General features: G+C 39.8%; 1 protein-coding gene across 5 annotated transcripts in view; it reads right to left on the reverse strand.

The window, feature by feature from the left end:
* GXYLT1 (glucoside xylosyltransferase 1) overlaps nt 1-19,009 on the reverse strand; it is a 52,334-nt gene extending 33,325 nt beyond the window's left edge. For 3 of the 5 annotated variants that reach the window (XM_049625303.1, XM_049625299.1, XM_049625300.1), the window contains exons 1-2: nt 18,697-19,009; nt 9,234-9,326 (exon numbers count right to left, since the gene is read on the reverse strand). In XM_049625303.1, coding sequence (XP_049481260.1) covers nt 9,234-9,326; nt 18,697-18,917 — 314 coding nt within the window. In that variant the 5' untranslated portion in view covers nt 18,918-19,009. The remainder of the gene's footprint in view (nt 1-9,233; nt 9,327-18,696) is intronic. The other 2 variants (XM_049625301.1, XM_049625302.1) reach the window with 1 other exon arrangement.

The following is a 19,009-nucleotide window of genomic DNA, read 5'->3' on the forward strand; positions in this document are numbered from 1 at the left end:
TTTGAGAGAGAGAGCATGTGGGTATGTGCACACGTGAGCAGGGAAGGGGCAGAAAGAAAGGGAGAGAGACAATCCCAAGCAGGCCCTGCGCAGTTAGTGTGGAGGTGCACTGCTTGAACCCACAAACCACGAGAACACCTGAGCCGAAATCAAGAGTTGGATACTCGACTGACTGAGCCACCTGCACCCCTAAAAAAACTGTTTTTAAGAAAAAGAAACCTCCCCCAGAAAACTCATAAAGTTAAATATTTTTACACCACTTTGTTAATGGTATTAAATGAAGAAGTCACATAAGAAGCATTATTTACTATACCAGAAACAATGGTGATATTTCATTCTTCATCAAGGTTAACATTATCATTAAATTAAGATATAATATTAGGTACATACTTTGTCTTTAAAATTTGTATTAACCTACCAGGAATTAAGTTTTATGAACAGTTTAAAGTAGGGAACAATTGCATAATTTTGCACATGGCTCTCCAACTGTGCAAACATCATTTGTTGCAGAGTTTCCACAATTTATCCTTTCCCCACCCACGTGCTATGCCACTTCCTTCACATATATGGTGTTAGCAATAGCTTGAGTCTTTTTAAAGCTCTGTTCTTTTCCGTTGACAGCAATTGGAAAGAAGTAGTACCTCCTCCCTTGGCAGCAGCCTGTGTCTGTTTCCCTCTTCTCTGTTGAGCCCCTCAGTTTATTAACCCTGAAACCCTATGCCTTGTCTATCTATAGCAAAGGTGATGTGCACCCCATTCATCTCAAAGCAGTCGAAGCCACAAGGACAAAAGTAAATGACAAGGCAATCAAGACAGACACAAAACAATTTCACAGAGCTCTAAATTATCTCATCTTCCAGATAAATGCCTCCACACCAAGATTTTAGAATTGCCAACAGGCTTGGATTGCTTAACTGGTCATAACCAGATCCTGCCTCAAAGCTAAAAGGCAAGAGATTTTTAAAAGTAAGCCATAATATTCACGTGTTGCTTTGTAGAGAATTCTCTACACACAAAGACAAGTATAATAAAACCTTTTTTTTTTTTAATTTTTTTTAACTTTATTTATTTATTTTGAGAGGGAGAGAGACAGTGAGCAGAGTAGGGGCAGATAGAGAGGGGAGACAGAGAATCCAAAGCAGGCTTCCCACTGTCAGCACAGAGCCCGATGCAGGGCTCGAACTCCTGAACTGTGAGATCATGACCTGAGCTGAAATCAAGTCAGACACTCAACCGACTGAGCCACCCAGGCGCCCCTATAATAAAACCTTCTTAAGAAAAATAAGTCAAATGTTCTTCAAGATAAAAAAAAACACCTCTAAAATCAGTACCAGGGATGACTCCTCCCAGGCATTTTAGCAAAGCTTATTTCAGACATACTGCCAGCACTTCTTCCATCAATTTCTATGGAAGAAGTATTGTCCATTACATTGCATTTACTTTTTCTTACGTGTCCCTTTTTAGCAAAAGCATTATATATAGTACAGACTCTAACACCTAAAATAACAAAACAGAGCATACTTTAAAGATGTCATTGTCTACCGCCCTGTCCCTAGACCCTAAGAACAGGAAATAATTGCAACTCAAAAAAATCTAAAGTAAGCTTCCACACTAGAGGAAGGGATAACTAAAACTAAAACCTTCTAATAGGTTATTGGGAAACTGCCATTCAAATAATCTGGGTCCCAAAATGACTTGTTTCTTGAATTGATATAATCCTGTCTGTAAAAATATGCTACATTTTAATCACACCGTGAATAAGAGAAAAGTCCCTGTGGATTTAAAGAAGTATTATCCGAAAGGTCATTTTTAAGTCAAACCTATTTTTCTACAGATATATAATTAGAAGAAATTCTACAGATAATTCAAAGATAGTATCTGAGTGCTCTCAAGGCCAACTCTGGCATAACCTGAGCATCAAGAGGAATTATAACAATAGCAAATAATAACACATTAAAAAATAAATCTGAGTCTTAAAAGATACTAAATAAAAGGGTCAGGGGGGAGGGGGAAACCTTTCTTTAAAAACAAATACTAGCCAAAATAAACATAAAAAAATTATTTTTAAGGGGCGCGTGGGTGGCTCAGTCAGTTAAGGGTCCAACTTTGGCTCAGGTCATGATCTTGTAGTAGGTGAGTTCGAGCCCCATGTCAGACTCTGTGCTGACAGCTCAGACCCTGGAGCCTGCTTTGGATTCTGTGTTTACCTCTCTCTCTGCCCCTTCCAATCCCCCCCCCCCAAAATAAACATTTAAAAAATTATTAAAAAATACTAGCCAATAAATGTAGAAGGAAAAACAGAATTACATAAATCACTATTTTACAATCACCACTGTAAGAGATGATTTGAACAAGAATTAATGAATGCTACAACCACAAAGTATCAAGGTATTATCCCCAAACATTATAAAGGGGATAAAGATACATGCAGAAGTCTGACACCACCACCTTAACCAATTAATCAAACTGAACCAATATTAAACTTACTACAGATGCTTTCTGAGAGCATGCCCAAAGAAAAACACAGTATCTCCTATGCAGCATTCCTGACCCAAATCCTGAATCTAATAATGGGAAGACAGGCAAATCCAAATAAAGGAACATTTTGCAAAACCAAAGAATATTATGTCATCAAAGATACCACGACCATCCCCCCTACTGGTCCCTAAAAAAAGCTTGGGGAACTTTTCTACAGGGAAGGAGACTAAACAGATCTCACAGCTGAATGTAGTGTATGATCCTTGACTAGGCTGAATTAGGAGTGGGGGAGATATAAAGTTCACGGATAGAAAAATAAGGCAATATGAATATGAATGAATATATATTCTGCCAGAGTTAAATCACTGGTAGTGATAGTTTTATTATGGTTATACTGGAGAATGTCTCTATCATGAGGTGATACATGCTGAATATTTAGGTGTATACCCTAATGACTATACCTATCTTTCAGATGATTCAGCCAAAAAAAGAAAGTGGCAAAATGTCACTAATAGATAAATACCTAATGAATAGTATATGTGTGCTCACTATACTATTCTTGTAACCTCTGTAGATTTGAAACTAATCAAAGTACGGGGCACCTGGGTGGCTCAGTGGCTCAGTGGGTTGGGCATCTGACTTCAGCTCAGGTCATGATCTCAGGGTCCCATCACTCTGTCTCTATCTCACTCATGATCTCACTCTGTCTCTATCAAAAAATGAATAAACATTAAAAAAAACTGAAACTAATTGAAGTAAAAAGTTCAGAGGGGAAATCATTAAAAAAAGTTAATACTTAAAGAACATGTGGAGCATCTGGGTGGCTCAGTAGGTTGAGCATCAGACCTCAGCAGAGGTCATGATCTCATGGTTTGTGAGTTCGAATTCTGCATTAGGCTGTCAGCATAGAGCCCACTTAGAATCCTCCATCCCCTTCTCTCTCTCTGCCCCTCCCCAACTCGTTCTCTCAAAAATAAATAAACATTTTAAAAAAACCACTATCTTAGATGATAAATTCTAATACAAACATTGTTAACAGATTTCTAAACCGTGGGAGTAGACTTATTTTAAGTAACATTTCTGCTATGAAAAGAATCATAATAATTTTTTTTCTTTTTTTAAATTTGGACAGCACAAAAAGCTTTCGAGGTTATTCTTCCAACCTATAAAGGGAACAATGTATAATAATATTTATACCAAGAATTAACATTACAATGAAGTATGTAAAGTCAAATAAATTAAGTTTCTGATAACTATTTCCTCAAAGTAAAAAGTAACTGCTATGAAGCATCTTTAAAAACTTGCTCTTGAGGGGTGCCTGGGTGGCTCAGTCAGTTAAGCGTCCAACTCTTGATTTCAGTTCAGGACATGATCTCCCGGTTCGTTGAGATCAAGCCCCGCATCAGGCTCCACACTGACAGCATGGAGCCTGCATGGGATTCTCTCTCTCCCCCTCCTCTGCGCGCGCGCGCTCTCTCTCTCTCTCTCTCTCTCAAAATAATATTAAAAACAAAAACAAAAACTTGCAGTGGAACAAAATGGAAAACTGTTTAGAAACACTAATGTCAATTTCCTTAATGTATAGCTTAAAAGTTTCTCTTCTATTAAAAAAACGTGTTGAATTATACTAGTGGTAAGTAACTTTTTTTTTTAATGTTTAATTTTGAGAGACAGAGAGAGAGAGACAGAGTATGAGCAGGGGAGGGGCAGAGAGAGGGAGACACAATCTGAAGCAGGCTCCAGGCTCTGAGCTGTCAGCACAGAGCCCGATGCAGGCCTGAACCATGAGATCATGAACCATGGCTCATGAACCATGAGATCATGACCTAGGCCGAAGTCCGATGCTTAACCAACTGAGCCACCCAGATGCCCCAATAAATAACTACTTTAAAGAATTATATATAATCACTTTTGAAACAAAATATAATACTTCAAAAAAATCTTCAGGGTTTTACATATAGCATAAAAAAGAAAATCTAAAAATTTAACATGAAATTTAAGTATTAATTGCTAAAATATAATTTTAAATAATCTGTACAAATATGGCTCCTAAAACTAGCATGGCCCACTCAAAGTAATACACATAACAAAATTCATTTGTAACCATGGATTCCATAAGTTGAAAATCAATTTCCACCATAAAAATTAAGTATTTTAAAAGCTCAAGACACAAGAAAATTAGTACAATAAAACAGATTCTTTAATAATACTAAAATTAAGAGATTGCTTAGGGATGTCTGGCTGGCTCAGTAGGTAAAACATGCAACTCTTGATCTTGGGGTTGTGAGTTCAAGACCCACGTTCGGCCTAGAGGTATTTTAAAAAAAAGGGGGAGGGGGAGATCACTTAAGGAAATAACCAAAATAAAAAATGAAACTAGGAAGATATTTGTAATCAGTGGCAAAATCAGCCTAAGAGATCATAAAATAAGCGTTAAAAATGTAAGAGGTAAATATCAATACAGGAAGTATATACAACAAAAGATTAGAAAGCTAAACAAATAAGGAAATATGTTCAACAAATAACAAAACATAAATCAGTAACAATCTATTATTTTACTCTAATAAATGGTAAAATTATGGGGCGCCTGGGTGGCTCAGTTGGTTAAGCTTCCATCTTGAGCTCAGGTCATGATCTCATGGTTTGGGAGTTTGAGCCCCGCATCAGGATCTCTGCTGTCAGCACAGAACCCGCTTTGGATCCTCTGTTCTCCCCTCTCCTTCTGCCCCTCCTGTGCATGCACTCTCTCTCCCTCAAAAATAAATAAACATTTTTAAAAAATAGTAAAATTATAACTCCCAATGGTGTCATGGTGACACCAGTATATTCACAAAATGCTGGTGCAGGCTTAAATCCATAATTTCTAGAACACAATTCAGTAATATAATTCATTCTCTTTAATAAATATTTGAACTTCTTTCATGTGCTAGATACTGGGGATAAGCAAGAAAGCCACAGTCCTGCCCTCACACAATTTATAGCCTATTGCAAAATGAGAACTTTAAAAGAGTTAATCAGAAAGCATGGTAACTGTTTAAATAGAAAAAAAAAATCGAGATTGCTAAGGAAGCTCACTATACCAACATCAAAGTTAGTGTGGAAGTGCTAGGGAAAATCACCAGTTATTTACTGGTTGCCAAGCACCTTGCTCAGTTGGGGCTTAAATGATGAACAACACCACGTGGTATCTATCTGCAGAGTCAACAGTCTGGAAGTGAAGATTCACAACCACAACAGATGCGAAAGTACAGTAACAAAGAGGATACCGAGAAGGGAGAAGCAGTAGGTGGGAAGGGAAACTGTCGTATAAGAAGTGATGAGCACGATAATTAAGGGAATAGGAAGCAAGAGGCTGTCAGGAGCAACAGGGTGAAAGGAGACCTGTAGAAGAGTCTGTGGACTGTGTGGACTGACATGAAGAAAGTCAGGCATAAACCAGGATACAAGACACAGATGAGGGAAGGTGTGAGAAGCCAGATCATGAACTCAGGTTTGAACAAGAGAGTCTGGGGCATCCAAATCAGCAAGGCAAAAATGACCAAACTGCAGCTGGAAACAATTCTGGTGCTCAGAAAAGATTATCCTGTGACTATCCATGGAGTGAGGAAGGAAAAGTGATGTTAAGGAACATCAATGTGGAGGAGTCAGGACAGGGAGAGGAGTCCAGAAGCAGAGACCCTGGTCTTGACAGAGACTGAGAGTTGAAAGCAACAGGAAGTGGTAACCAGTATCCAAGGGACAAAAAAATGTAAGACTGGGCCCCAGAAGAACAATTCAGATGTTAGGGAGACTTCATGGTCAGTGTTGGGGGGATCATCAGGTAGCCAGTGCTGCTCAGGCAGATTGAGGGGTGAAGTTTTTATGTTGTTGTTTAAGGACATAAAGTCACTACATACTCTTCGAAGAAGTCTTGCTGGTGAAGAGAAACAGAGTAAACAAAGAATGCTTTGAGGAAAAAAGGACTGAGCGCAAGCTGTTGCAGAAATGTTGTGTTTGGTTTTGTTTCAAGAACAGAAGAGACAGGAGAGGCATGAGCATGCTGACGAGCTGCTGTGTCACATTCAGTTGGTCAGGAATTAACTTAGTAGATATGAATTACTAAAAGCCAGTGCACATCAAAAGCGATTTTTCTTTTTTATGTTATTTTATGTTCACTGTGTAAATGAATTGGGAGGAAATAATCCCCCAGATAAGCTTTGACCAAAATAAAAATATAGAGAATTCCAAAGCGGAAAGTTGGGACAGGCCTGTGAAGAAAACAGTGTCAGCTAAGGGCCCACTGGTGCCTGGTAAATTTACATGTGGACCTAAGGTCGGTAGTAATGGGGAATTTCAAAGAAGTTTTACCAAATGGGCAGACAAGCTCTGAGAGTCAGGCAAAAACAAAGTGTTACTTAAATACTGAAATGTACGGTGAGAACAATATGGAAATTATATGGCAGCTTGGCTTGTCCTGCATGTTCAAATAGAGTAAATGTGAGGGATCCTAAGTTCTAAGTAAGAAACTAAATTTCAGGGGCGCCTGGGTGGCTCAGTCGGCTGAGTGTCAGACTCTTGATTAAAGCTCAGGTCATGGGGCACCTGCGTGGCTCAGTCGGTTGAGCGTCCGACTTCGGTTCAGGTCATGATCTCACAGTTCGTGAGTTCAAGCCCCGCGTCGGGCTCTGTGCTGATAGCTAAGAGCCTGGAGCCTGCTTCGGATTCTGTGTCCCCCTTTCTCTGCCCCTACCCGCTCCTGCTGTGTCTCTCAAAGATGAATAAACATTAAAAAAAAAAAAAAAAAGTAAAGCTCAGGTCATAATCCCAGGGTCGTGGAATTGAGCCCTGCATCAGGCTCTATGCAGAGCATGAAGCCTACTTGCGATTCTCCATCTCTGTCTGCCCCTTCCCACCCCATGCACTCTCTTTCTCTCTCAAATAAATTTTTTTTAAAAAGAAACTAAGTTTGAGAAATTTTACCCAATGATTTGATATATAAAATAAAATGGGTAAAGATATAAGAACATTAGGAAAATGAGTTGAAGAAGCCAAAAGAGGAGTAATAAGGCTCCAGGATTCAGACTAGATCAACTTCCCTGGTGTACTCTTGCTGTCAGTGGAGGAGGAGGGAAGATTATTACTCATGTTGTAACTTACAAAAGGACCTGTTGTGTAAATCAGGGTATACAGAAGTTTTCTAGCTCACCCAGCTTCCAGAGTGAGCAGATTTATGTCGTAAGTCAAGATAGCAAAGTCGTGGCTGTCAGTACTCCATTCATTAGCAAATTTTTGTAAGATTGAAAAATATGGAGCTCCAATTCTCCAAAATTATGAACAAGGTGAAGGGTGATATTATCTTTAGTTTGTTAATGTTTATTTATTTATTTTCGAGAGAGAGAGGCAGAGAGAGAGGGAGACAGAAAATCCGAAGCAGGCACAGAGCCTGATGCGGGGCTTGAACTCACGATGGTGAGGTCATGACCTGAGCCAAAAGCAAGAGTCAGATGCTTAACCAACTGAACCACCCAGGCTCTCCAATATCATCTTTCAAAAGTTAGTTTTTAAAAGTTTTAATAATCTGATTTGACTGACTCATATTAGAATTTCAATCACCCACTCTTTTCCATAGCAAGGAGATGTAATTAAAATAATGGATTTCAGTGATTCCTTCCTGGTTGTTCATGGAATGTATAAAGTATTAGGAATACAAGAATATAAAAATATATATTACTAATATATACTAAGAATGCAGTTCTTCCCACCTAGAATACTTTACCTCCTGCCTGAGCCTGGCTAACTTCCATGTTCCTCATGCAATCGCTCCCAACAGGAAGCTTTCCCTGATGCATTAAGATGATCCCACCTGATGAGTCACCCATTTCTCCCATTATCACAGCTATAACATGTCAACCCTTTATCTTAATCTCAGGTTTACTAGCGTGAAGCTCCTGTCAGAATGCAAGCTCCAGGCGATGGAGCCACATTAATTAAATTCAGAGTCTGGTTCTTACTACCTGGCACCGTGCCTAGCAAATAGTATGAGTAGAATTAAAATTTAAATGAATCATAAAGACAATAAAAACAGGTGGATCACAAAGAAATTTTACTGTTAGTAAGGGCATCTCAGGCTCCTGCCTCAGTGTCTCCTGGGGAGACAGACCATTCCTGTCAACACTTCTTTCACTAACAGAGCAGAATCTAAGGCCTTCATCATCCAGAGACATGCACAAAGCCAAACTACTCTGACAAACTACATTGACAAACATGCAAGGTCAATAAACAATGTCATATCAAAACTTACTCCTTCATTAAACATTTATTTTTATCCTCTCATTCGTCAATATTCAATATCTTTGCTAATAACCAATGTAATCCTTCCCTAGTTGTCCCCATCCACCTACAAAAGGTTTTTTCAGCATACCATCTTTAAAGTAGAAAAATGTCATATATATGGCTGTAAATGTCAATGGAAGTCTATCTTTATCACCTGTTTAATACTTTTGTCACCCAGTTACCTAAAATTAGATCACAAGTGCTCCTAAGAACACCTAAAAAAAAGTTAGAGCATTTTATACACAGTATGTACTAAAAATGAGTGATAACAACTACAAAGTAGGAAAAATAGAAAACCCAAACAGAATATGAATTATTTGCTTATATGACAATATTAGATTACAGGAAAAGAAACATTTTTATGTCCTATTACAGTAAAAAATTTACTATGTACTATCTAATCTTACCTACACTGATCTACCAATTAAATATTAGATGCCTACCTAAAAGCCGCTTCCCAAAAGCAGTTCATTCCACAAACATCAGAGGGCAGCATCCAATAGGGATTCCAGTAACACAGAGAGAAATCTTTACACCTAACAGAGTAAGACAGAAATAAAGTCCTATGTGAGTATTTCGATTTAAAACTAACAAGGAATTTACTTAAAAACACAATAACTTACTGTTCTATTTTACAGCAACAAAACTGCAAATCCAATTTTGCCAATTCATTATGGCTAAAGTAACTTGAGGAGTTTGGAAATTTCTCCCTTACTCAGGTACCATTATTTTAAAAAGGACTTTAAAACTTTTAGGTAGAATATATTGCAGACTGAAAAACCATTCCTTATCAGGAACACTCCTAACATATTAAAATCCCCTCCTCAGATAACAGAAAATATGGGAATACTCCTAAAATTTTCATTTGTGTACTACACAAGATCCCCCCTAGAATAAAATCCTTTTCAGCTAAACAAAATATTTGCTTATCCTGAAGCAATTAAAATGCCACAGAGACAGAAAGGGAAGAGAGGATCTTTGAAGGCTTTTAAATTAATCTTCAATTCAAGTTAGTTATATGGTGTTTTAAACTGAAAAAATAAGAAATCACGCTGGAAGTGGCACCTGGGTGGCTCAGTGGGTTAATCGTCCGACTCTTGATTTCAGTTCAGGTCATGATGTCATGATTCATGGAATCAAGCCCTGCATCAGGCTCTGCACTGACAGCACGGAGCCTGCTAGGGATTCTGTCTCTCCCTCTCTCTCTGCCCCTCCCCCTCTCTCCCTCTCAAAATAAATAAACATTAAAAAAAAAAAATCAAGCTGACATCCATGGCTCAGTTTCATTATCTATATCATCTTTGTTCTGCTATATTACACAAGCTAAACTGAAGTTATAAGTACAGTCTTTCTGCTTAGACTGCAGGTCAGAGCTAAACAACAACAGCTACAACACCTCACATTACAAAAAGTATGTTTTTGTTTTTTTTATTGTTACTCTTTTCCAAAACAATAGTTTCATTTGAAATTCACTGCAATGTGAGGCCTGCGTACTAAAGCAAGTATGAAATCAGGGTGAGTCTCTAAACCAGGTCATTTCATGCCGCCTCACCATGTAACTTTGTTTTCTGTCGCTATAAATTCAATTATAGGTTACTGTCTTTACAGCAAAAGATGAAATTTCAGTTTGCAAAGATCTCTGATCACACCTCTCACAAATGCCAACAGTCTAGGGCAGGGGATCTCGAACCCAGGCTGCACAGGGAAACCACCCAGAGAGCCCCATACCAGACCCATTAAATCAGAATATCTGAGAACAGGGTGGGGCACAGATAGTTTTTAAAATGCCGCCTCAATAATTCTGTATACTCCTGCATAAAAACCTCCAGTTGGAATTTTAAAATCAATGGAAAAAAATTACATTGTAATTTGGTTTACCTTTACAGAGACACCATTTTCAAGCCCAACATATCTTAATTTAAAAGGCTGCAAAAGCAGGAAATAAAAGAAAAAAGAAAATATATGCAGACCAGTAAAACCCATGAACGTCTGTCCCCTCCCAGGAACAGTTATGTATTTTTTAAGTCTTGCCTTTCCATATGAGACACAGGCTCAGTGGTGGTGTTAACAACAGAGTTCTTTTCAGAGTCAAGTGCTTTCACATCCACTTAAGCCTCACAACAAACTTGTTCAAACATATATCTCCATCTTTCAGATACAGGCATTATCACTGCTTTCTTTAAACAAATCCACAATTTACTCAGACTCAACACCTACAGTGCACCTTTGTTTCAGGAAGGCCATAACTATTCTGGCTATTCCATGTCCTCCTGTTAAACCTTACAAGAGTAGAAAATGGAAATGAAAAATGGAAATGGAAAATTAAGTCTCAAGAAAAATAACTCCCCAATTAAATTCTTCCATAAAAATTATCCACTGAAATTATGTAATAATACCATTTTCTGCCTCCAGTTGCACTCTTCAACCTCTGAGACCTAGGCAACCACAATATCTATCTTTGGTCTCTATAGATTTGCCTGTTGTGAATATTTCATGTACATGAAATCATACAATATGTGGTCTCTCAAGTTTGACTTCTTTCAGTCTGACTCGAATTATTTTCAAGGCTCATCTACTATAGCATTTATCAGTACACTTCAATACTTTTTATGCCCTAATAATGGATGGATATGCCACATTTTGTTTAGTCATTCATCAGTTTATAGACATTTGGGTTGTTTTCCATCTTTTGGCTATTACAAATAGTGCTGCTATAAACATTCATTTACAATTTTTCTCTGAACATATGTTTTCAATTCTCTTGCATATATACCTACAAGGGGAATTGCTAGATCATGTAATCACTCTAAAGTAATTAATGCAGATGAAACTGCAGGGAAAAAAAAAAATCAAGTTTTAGGTAAGTTTCTTGACCATAACTCAATGTCTGAAAACACAGTTTAGGGATATCTTCCTGTCTTTCTTTAATGGAAATATAAAAATATGCACTAGGGAGTATACATGCCTCTTACTATTTAAAAAAAATCATAAAACACTAATGTGCTACTGGCAAGAGGTACCATAATTTAATGTTTCTTATTTCTCAAACTTACATTCTCTCACTTATGAAAAAATAGTCAAAGATTAAAATAGAGAGTAGAAACTCATTATGTACCAGCAACTGTTATTACAAGCAAAAATTAGAAAAAAACAACTAATATGGAGACAGATAGCAACTGTACTTTAGGCCACAAAAAAATAATATTAAAAAATACTGGGAAAGAAAAGGTAGTTATCCATGTTCTAATTATTAGCTGCTTTTGCTTTTATTCCTTAAAATTATTGAAAACGAAATATCAGAAATACAGTTCAATTTTCAAAGAGGTAATTCAACTGATTAATTTTAATGGGGCAAAACTGTAAGTTGAGTTAAGTGGGTATGTCTTCAGTAAACAGTGACATCCAAAAATCAATGAAGTCCATAAAAGCAAATCTCCTTCATTGTAGAGTAAGTTGAAATAAACTTTACTATGACTCCTCCTCAAATTTCATATAGTGTAATGTTTCTAGTTCCAGGTGCCTTGTCTCCAAAGTGATGATGAAAGGGTAGCACAAGGGATCTTTGTGGTAATAACACAGTCCAGTATCCTGACTGTGTGGGTGGTTACACGAATTTACATATGTGATAAAACTGCATGAAACTACACATACATACACGAACACATGTAGAACTGGTGATATCTGAATATAGTCTATGGGCTGTACAATGTCAATTTCTGGGGTTACAATATTGTACTATATTGAAACACATATATTCCAGTTGTATTAGTATTGTACTATGCTCACAGAGATTAAGATCCCACTATTAGGGGAAATGGAGTGACTGATACAAGGTTATCTCTGCAATTTCCTGTGAAATAATATTTATTTTAAAAGTTAAAAAATAGAGGCGCCTGGGTGGGTCAGTTGGTTGAGTGTCTGGCTTCAGCTCAGGTCATGATCTCACAATTTGTGGGTTCAAGCCCCGCATCGGGCTCTGTGCTGACAGCTTAGAGCCTGAAGCCTGCTTCAAATTCTGTGTCTCTCTCTCTGCTCCTCCCCTGCTCATGCTCTGTCTCTCTCTCTCCTTCAAAAATAAATAAAAACATTTAAAAAAAATTTTTTTTAAATAAAAAAGATCAAAAACAAAATTCCCCAAAATTTCAGTACTTGAAGAGCTGAGACATTTCATGCTTGGGATTAAGCCGAGCATTTAATTAATTATATAATACTCTCCACAGTAACAGTTCTCAAACTTGAAGTTTCCTTAAATCTAGTAAGAGAAGGTCTTCTATAATTTTAAACTGGAAAGGGTATTTTTCATTTCAAAATGTCCATGATAGTCTTGAGGCTTTAGTGAAAACCATGTACACCTTACAGTCAGAGATAAGTTTGGGCATATCCAGCAAAAGAATGTGGAAGTCTGAACGAAATGCTGTGAGCCACCCATGCAATTTCAAGGCACAGATACCTGCTCTGGGACTGTGGCAAGAGAAACAGAGATGCTCGTGACCACATTAGAGGAGACCATTCCCATGATACTGACAAATCAGCATTACTTGAAGATCAGTGCCTGGGTCACTCATTTTCAACTAAAAATTGCCTCCAGACAACAATGTCTAGCTACGTCAGGTCTTTATCTCAAATCTCTAATTTCATGAATACTCAATGTGAAAGGACTGCTTATATACAAATGGCAATGAACAATTACTTATCCATTTCAAAAGTAGGTTAGCTTCCCATTGTACCCAACCCTCTCCTGGGGGGGGGGGGAGGGGGGACTGGGTTAAGGATTTAAATTTTTTTTTAATTTATTTGAGACAGAGAGGGAGTGCGCGCGAGCACATGAGCTCTCAGAGGGGTGGGGGGAAGAGAGAGAGAGAGAGAGAGAGAGAGAGAGAGAGGGAGAGGGAAAGAGAATTTTAACGTTTGATTGTATTTTTTTTTTTTTTTTTTTTGGGGGAGAGAGAGACAGAGCCTTGAAGGGGGGAGGGGCAGAGAGAGAGGGAGACACAGAATCGGAAACAGGCTCCAGGCTCCGAGCCATCAGCCCAGAGCCTGACGCGGGGCTCGAACTCACGGACCGCGAGATCGTGACCTGGCTGAAGTCGGACGCTCAACCGACTGCGCCACCCAGGCGCCCCGGGAAAGAGAATTTTAAACAGGCTCCACGCTTAGTGTGGAGCCCCACGCAGGGCTCAGTCCCACAGTGCTGGGATCATGATCTAAACTGAAATCAAGAGTTAGACGATCAACTGAGCGTTTTAATCCACCCCTGGATTAAAAGATTTAATTGTTATAGGGCACTGGGTGGCTTAGTCGGTTGAGCATCAGACTTCAGCTGAGGTCATGATCTCACAGTTCATGGGTTCGAGACCCATGTCTGGCTTTGCACTTACAGCACAGAGCCTGCTTTGGATTCTCCCTCTCCTTCTTTCTCTGCCCCTCCCCTGTTCATGCTCGCTCCCTCTCTCTCAAAAATAAACATTTTAACAAATTTAAATGTTAAAAAAAGGGGGGGAAACTCCCCAGTAGAAAGTTCTTCTATGCATGACAAAAATGAAAATGATAAAGAACTGCCAATTTGAATACACAGAAATGCCAATACACTGAAAAACAGGTTAAGTCAATATGTGGGGGGAAGTATTTCCAACAGGAACAACACAGATAATAACCTTAATGTGTTAAAACAGGATTCCTAAATCAAAAAGTTCACATTTTTTGTTGTTAGCCTAATCAGTTTCCCCTCCAAAAGCACAGACCATTATTTTAATTAATTACTAGTCAGGTTTGTGCTAAGCACTTCACAGCCACGTGAAGTACGATCGCCAATGAACTAAAACACAAGTGCAACGTACTGCTTTTATAGAAGATGAAGGTGGCTTTAGTAAGTAATTTGTTTCACTATTCACTGTCTGAACTCCTCTCTTCAAAAATGACTGCAGAGAAGAAGGAAAAAAAATTCTGTACTAAAAATAGAGGGTCAAACCATTGTCAGCTAAATTAGTGGTTCTTAATATTTGGTTTTGTAACAATAACCTGGGGCACATATCTAAAATATAGATTCCCAGACCCCACTAACGGGTATTCTGGTTTAAACAGGTCTGGACTGGGGCCTGAGGACAGGATTTTTCCCAGAAGTCAGAAAAAACATTTTTTTAATGATTAAAATTTAAATGATTGAGGGACACCTGGGTGGCTCAGTCAGTTAAGCATCTGACTTGGTTTTGGCTCAGGTCATGATCTCGCTGCAATAGAGCCCTGTGTCAGGTTCTGAGCTGAGCATGGAGCTTGCCTGGATTCTCTCTCTTCCTCTCTCTGCCCCTCCCCTCCTCTCACACTCTCGTTCTCTCTCAAAATAAATTAATAAACATTAAAAAGGAAAATGGATTCTATTCTTAAAAAAAATTTTAAATGACTGAAACCATCAGCATATTAGGTACGGTTTTACTGTGCCAGGTACCATACTCAGTAACCTATTCCAACTACTTCATTTCAATTCTCACAAACAATCCAGTATCACAGATTCTCTTATCTCTAATCTAACTGATGAGGAAATGTATTCAAGGTTCATACAGCCAAGCATATGGCAACGCTGGAGTCTGGCTCCAAAGCCCTAAAGATGCTTAGTATATCCTACTAGTATTCACAAGACCAGCAAAAATGAGAACTCGATGGCCTAACCAGATCTGAAAGAGTGAGGGGACTATATACCAAAACAGAATGATGGGTCCAGAAATGGTTCTCACTCAAATGTTTACTAGTTTTTTGATTCCCCCCACCCCCTTCACACCACCACACAGCCACAATAAGATGAGATCTTGATGATCACCCTCAAGACTTATCAGTGAAATGTGAGAATTTAATCACTCTGAGTAAAGTCACAAAATAGACTAATCCCCTCTACGGAAGTCCTGATGTCTGATAATAATAACTGCTTTACATTGAATACCTTAGCCAAGAGTCCGTCAGTATCGAACAGCTTGAGAGAGTTTCTCTATGTGGCAGAGCCTCTGCCTAGCCAGCATTCCCCTCTCGTAAGACACCACTCATCTCCAACACCACTCACGTTATCCTGTCCACCACAAGGATGTGCAAATGACACAGACCCTGAGAATCAGAGATCCCCACCCTAGACAACACTGACTTGTCCCTGGATGGACATGTGATACAAACAAATCCAGAGCCTTTTCCTAGAAATTGCCAGAAAATCTAAAGCCTCTTCCTGGAAATTTTTGAAATTCCTAGAATTTTGAAATTTCCTAGAAAATCCGGAGTCTTTTCCTAGAAATTTTTGAGATTTGAGAAGAAACACCCCAAAGAAAGAGCTCATGAATAAAGCCTTTCTACAGTGAAGAAAATAAGAGTCCTAGTCCTTAAGGTCCCTGGAGCTGCCCGGGCATTTCCTTTCATTTTTCCTCCTGCCAGCAACCCACGTAAGCCAATAAATAACTGTTTTGCTTAAGTTGGTTGTACTGGGTTTTAATCACTGACAACTAAGGATTCTATTACAAATTAAGGTAAGTTATTACCTACATTTTACAGGTGAGAAAACTGAAATAGAGAGGTGGTCAAGGTTTCACAGCAGAGAGTATGAACACAGGTTTGTCTGACTCTAAGACCTGCACATTTTCTAAATACCAAAATAATGGATTCAAACCAGATACATTAATTAACAGATTTCACTGAAAACCTGTTCTTATCATTTCAGAAATTTTACTTGGAGAACTTGGAAGGACTCTTCCAAGTACTTTATTGTCATGGAATTTGTGCAATGAATACTTTCCATAAGATCTGAGCAGTAAAACCTACTGGATATAACCTAGACCCCATGTTTGTTGTTTTAATGTTTGTTTATTTTTGGAAGAGAACACAAGCAGTGGAGGGGCAGAGAGAGAGGGGGACAGAGGATCCAAAGCAGGCTCTGTACTGACAGCAGAGAGCACGATTCAGGGCTGGAACTCACGAACCATGAGATCAGGACCTGAGCCTAAGTCAGACGCTCAACCTACTAAGCCATCCAGGCGCCCCTAAATCCCATATTTTAAATGAATGAAGGAAATTAATAGTTTCAGTCTTGCAGGTAAGACTGCTTCAAAACAGTAAGACTGCAATGGCAATCGAGTCCTACCAAATAAAAATGTTGCTTGCCTCACACCCCATTTTCCGCTGATAAAAGATTACTCAGACTAGATTCTTATCACACACAGAAACTTTACAGAAAGAGCACTGAAGGATCAAAGAATACAATTCTGGTCCAATTACTGATGCCTTCTGGACCTTGGTCAAATGATTTATACACAAGAAGAGAGGTTAAAGATGGACACTTACTCTTTATCCTGTGGTAGTCAAAAAGTTGGCCAAACTCTATGAGAAATCTTTAAAAATGTAGGAGTGCCTGGGTGGCTCAGGTCCTGATCTCGTGGTTCATGGGTTCAAGCCCCGCATCCGGCTCTGTGCCAACAGCTCAGAACCTGGAGCCTGCTTCCGATTCTGTGTCTCCCTCTCTCTCTCTGCCCCTCCCCCACTTGTGCTCTGTGCAGTGTCTCTCTCAAAAATAAACATTAAAAAAAATTTTTTTAGATAAGTAATATCTAAAATGAAGAACCCAGATCTAAGAATTCTCCAGCCTCACGTTGGGTGTAGAGACTGTCCAATTTCATACAGTGTTTTGATTAAAATGTTGCTTCCTTACAATTCTACCCAATACAGAAATAATTTTAAGTGCTTCACAATCACATAATAGACCATGAGCAGCTTTTCATGAGCCTCCTTTTTCATGAGCTCACTCAGGTCGTCACTCACTGCCTCTCCCACACCTGACTGGAAGCAGTTCTGCTTTTATGAATAGTCAGGAATTAGCCAGACTGCAATCAAATCATTGGGTACAAAATATGACAATCCTGCTTTCCCATGCTGCTCCTCTGCCCAAACGTCCTTTCATTTTGAAAGGGGCCATCAACTCTCAGAAGAATGTTAAACAGCCTGCAGCAGACCTGCACTCCTTCGTCTCACCAACCCTATGCTTTCCTGTATCAAAGCAGCCTTTGCCTCTTACTAAGGGAGCACTGAGTCCTTCCCAGATTCCCAGAGAGGTGCTCACAAATAAAGAAGCCTATTTTTCAAGGAAGTGCAAACGCTCAGGTTTTGTTAAGCATTCATAGTGCGTCGCATTCTTTTTTCCTTTAAATCTCACGGTGATTCCAACTCTGGCAGTGATTTGTGCAAATCCACGTAAGTCACTATGCTTCTTTTCAAACACCGATTTTTAGAGAAAGATATCCCATCCCACAAAACACGTGAGCATGTTAAGCATCGCTGATTTTTCTTAACTGGCTGTAAGTTTCAGAACAGACCGATTGCTTCCTAAAGAAAAATTCAAACTACGCATAAAAGCTCTGTCCAGATTTCACTAATAATGAAAATGTAGGCGTTAACACACAAAAATTGGACGCCCCATTCAAGAGAAGGGGAAAAAATTGAACTAGGGCGCCAGCCTGATGTTTAAATATCTTAACTTGAACTCCATGGAAACAAGAGGGAATTCCCACTAGCCAAACAGCAAGAAGGCTTTTGTGGGGCACCTTTTACTTTCAAAGAATTCTTTAAGGAAAAAAAAAAAAAAAAGCAACTGTCAATTAAAAGTTGAAAATTAATTTCTATCTGCTTTAAAGGCGCATAAGGAATGGGTCAGAGGGCAAACACAAAGAGCATGGGGTGCTCTCCGGCGGAGCTACCCCCGGATGGAGGTGAAGGAGGGAAATGAGAGACGGGGTCACGGACGGCGGCAAAGCGGGAGGCGGGGGCCGGGGGACGGGTGGCGCGGCACTGACCGGGGAGCTGTCCGGGCCAGGCCAAGCCCCGCGTCCCCGCGCCCGCCGCTCCTCCCTTCCCGGCCTCGGCCCCCAGACCGGGAACAGCCCGTACCTGTCTGACCGGCCGGGATGCGCTGCGGGGCCCGCGCTGCCCACCCCTCTCGCGCCGCCGCGTCCGCCGCCCGCGAGCCAGGAAGCCGCTGCGGCCTGCGGCTTCCCGCCACCGCCGCCCGCTCCTTCCTCCAGGGACACGGCGAGCTGGCTGAAGGCGTAGAGGAGCGAGCAGAAGCCGCAGGCCAGGCACAGCACCACGATGCGCAGGTAGCGCCGCATCGCCCCGGACCCGCGCCTCAGCCGCCGCAGCCGCCGCAGCCTCCGCGCCGCACCGCGCCCTCCCGGCGAACTGGAGCGAAGGGAACAGCACC

The sequence above is a fragment of the Panthera uncia genome, chromosome B4 (genome assembly GCF_023721935.1).
Source record: "Panthera uncia isolate 11264 chromosome B4, Puncia_PCG_1.0, whole genome shotgun sequence".
Taxonomy (NCBI): Eukaryota; Metazoa; Chordata; class Mammalia; order Carnivora; family Felidae; genus Panthera; species Panthera uncia.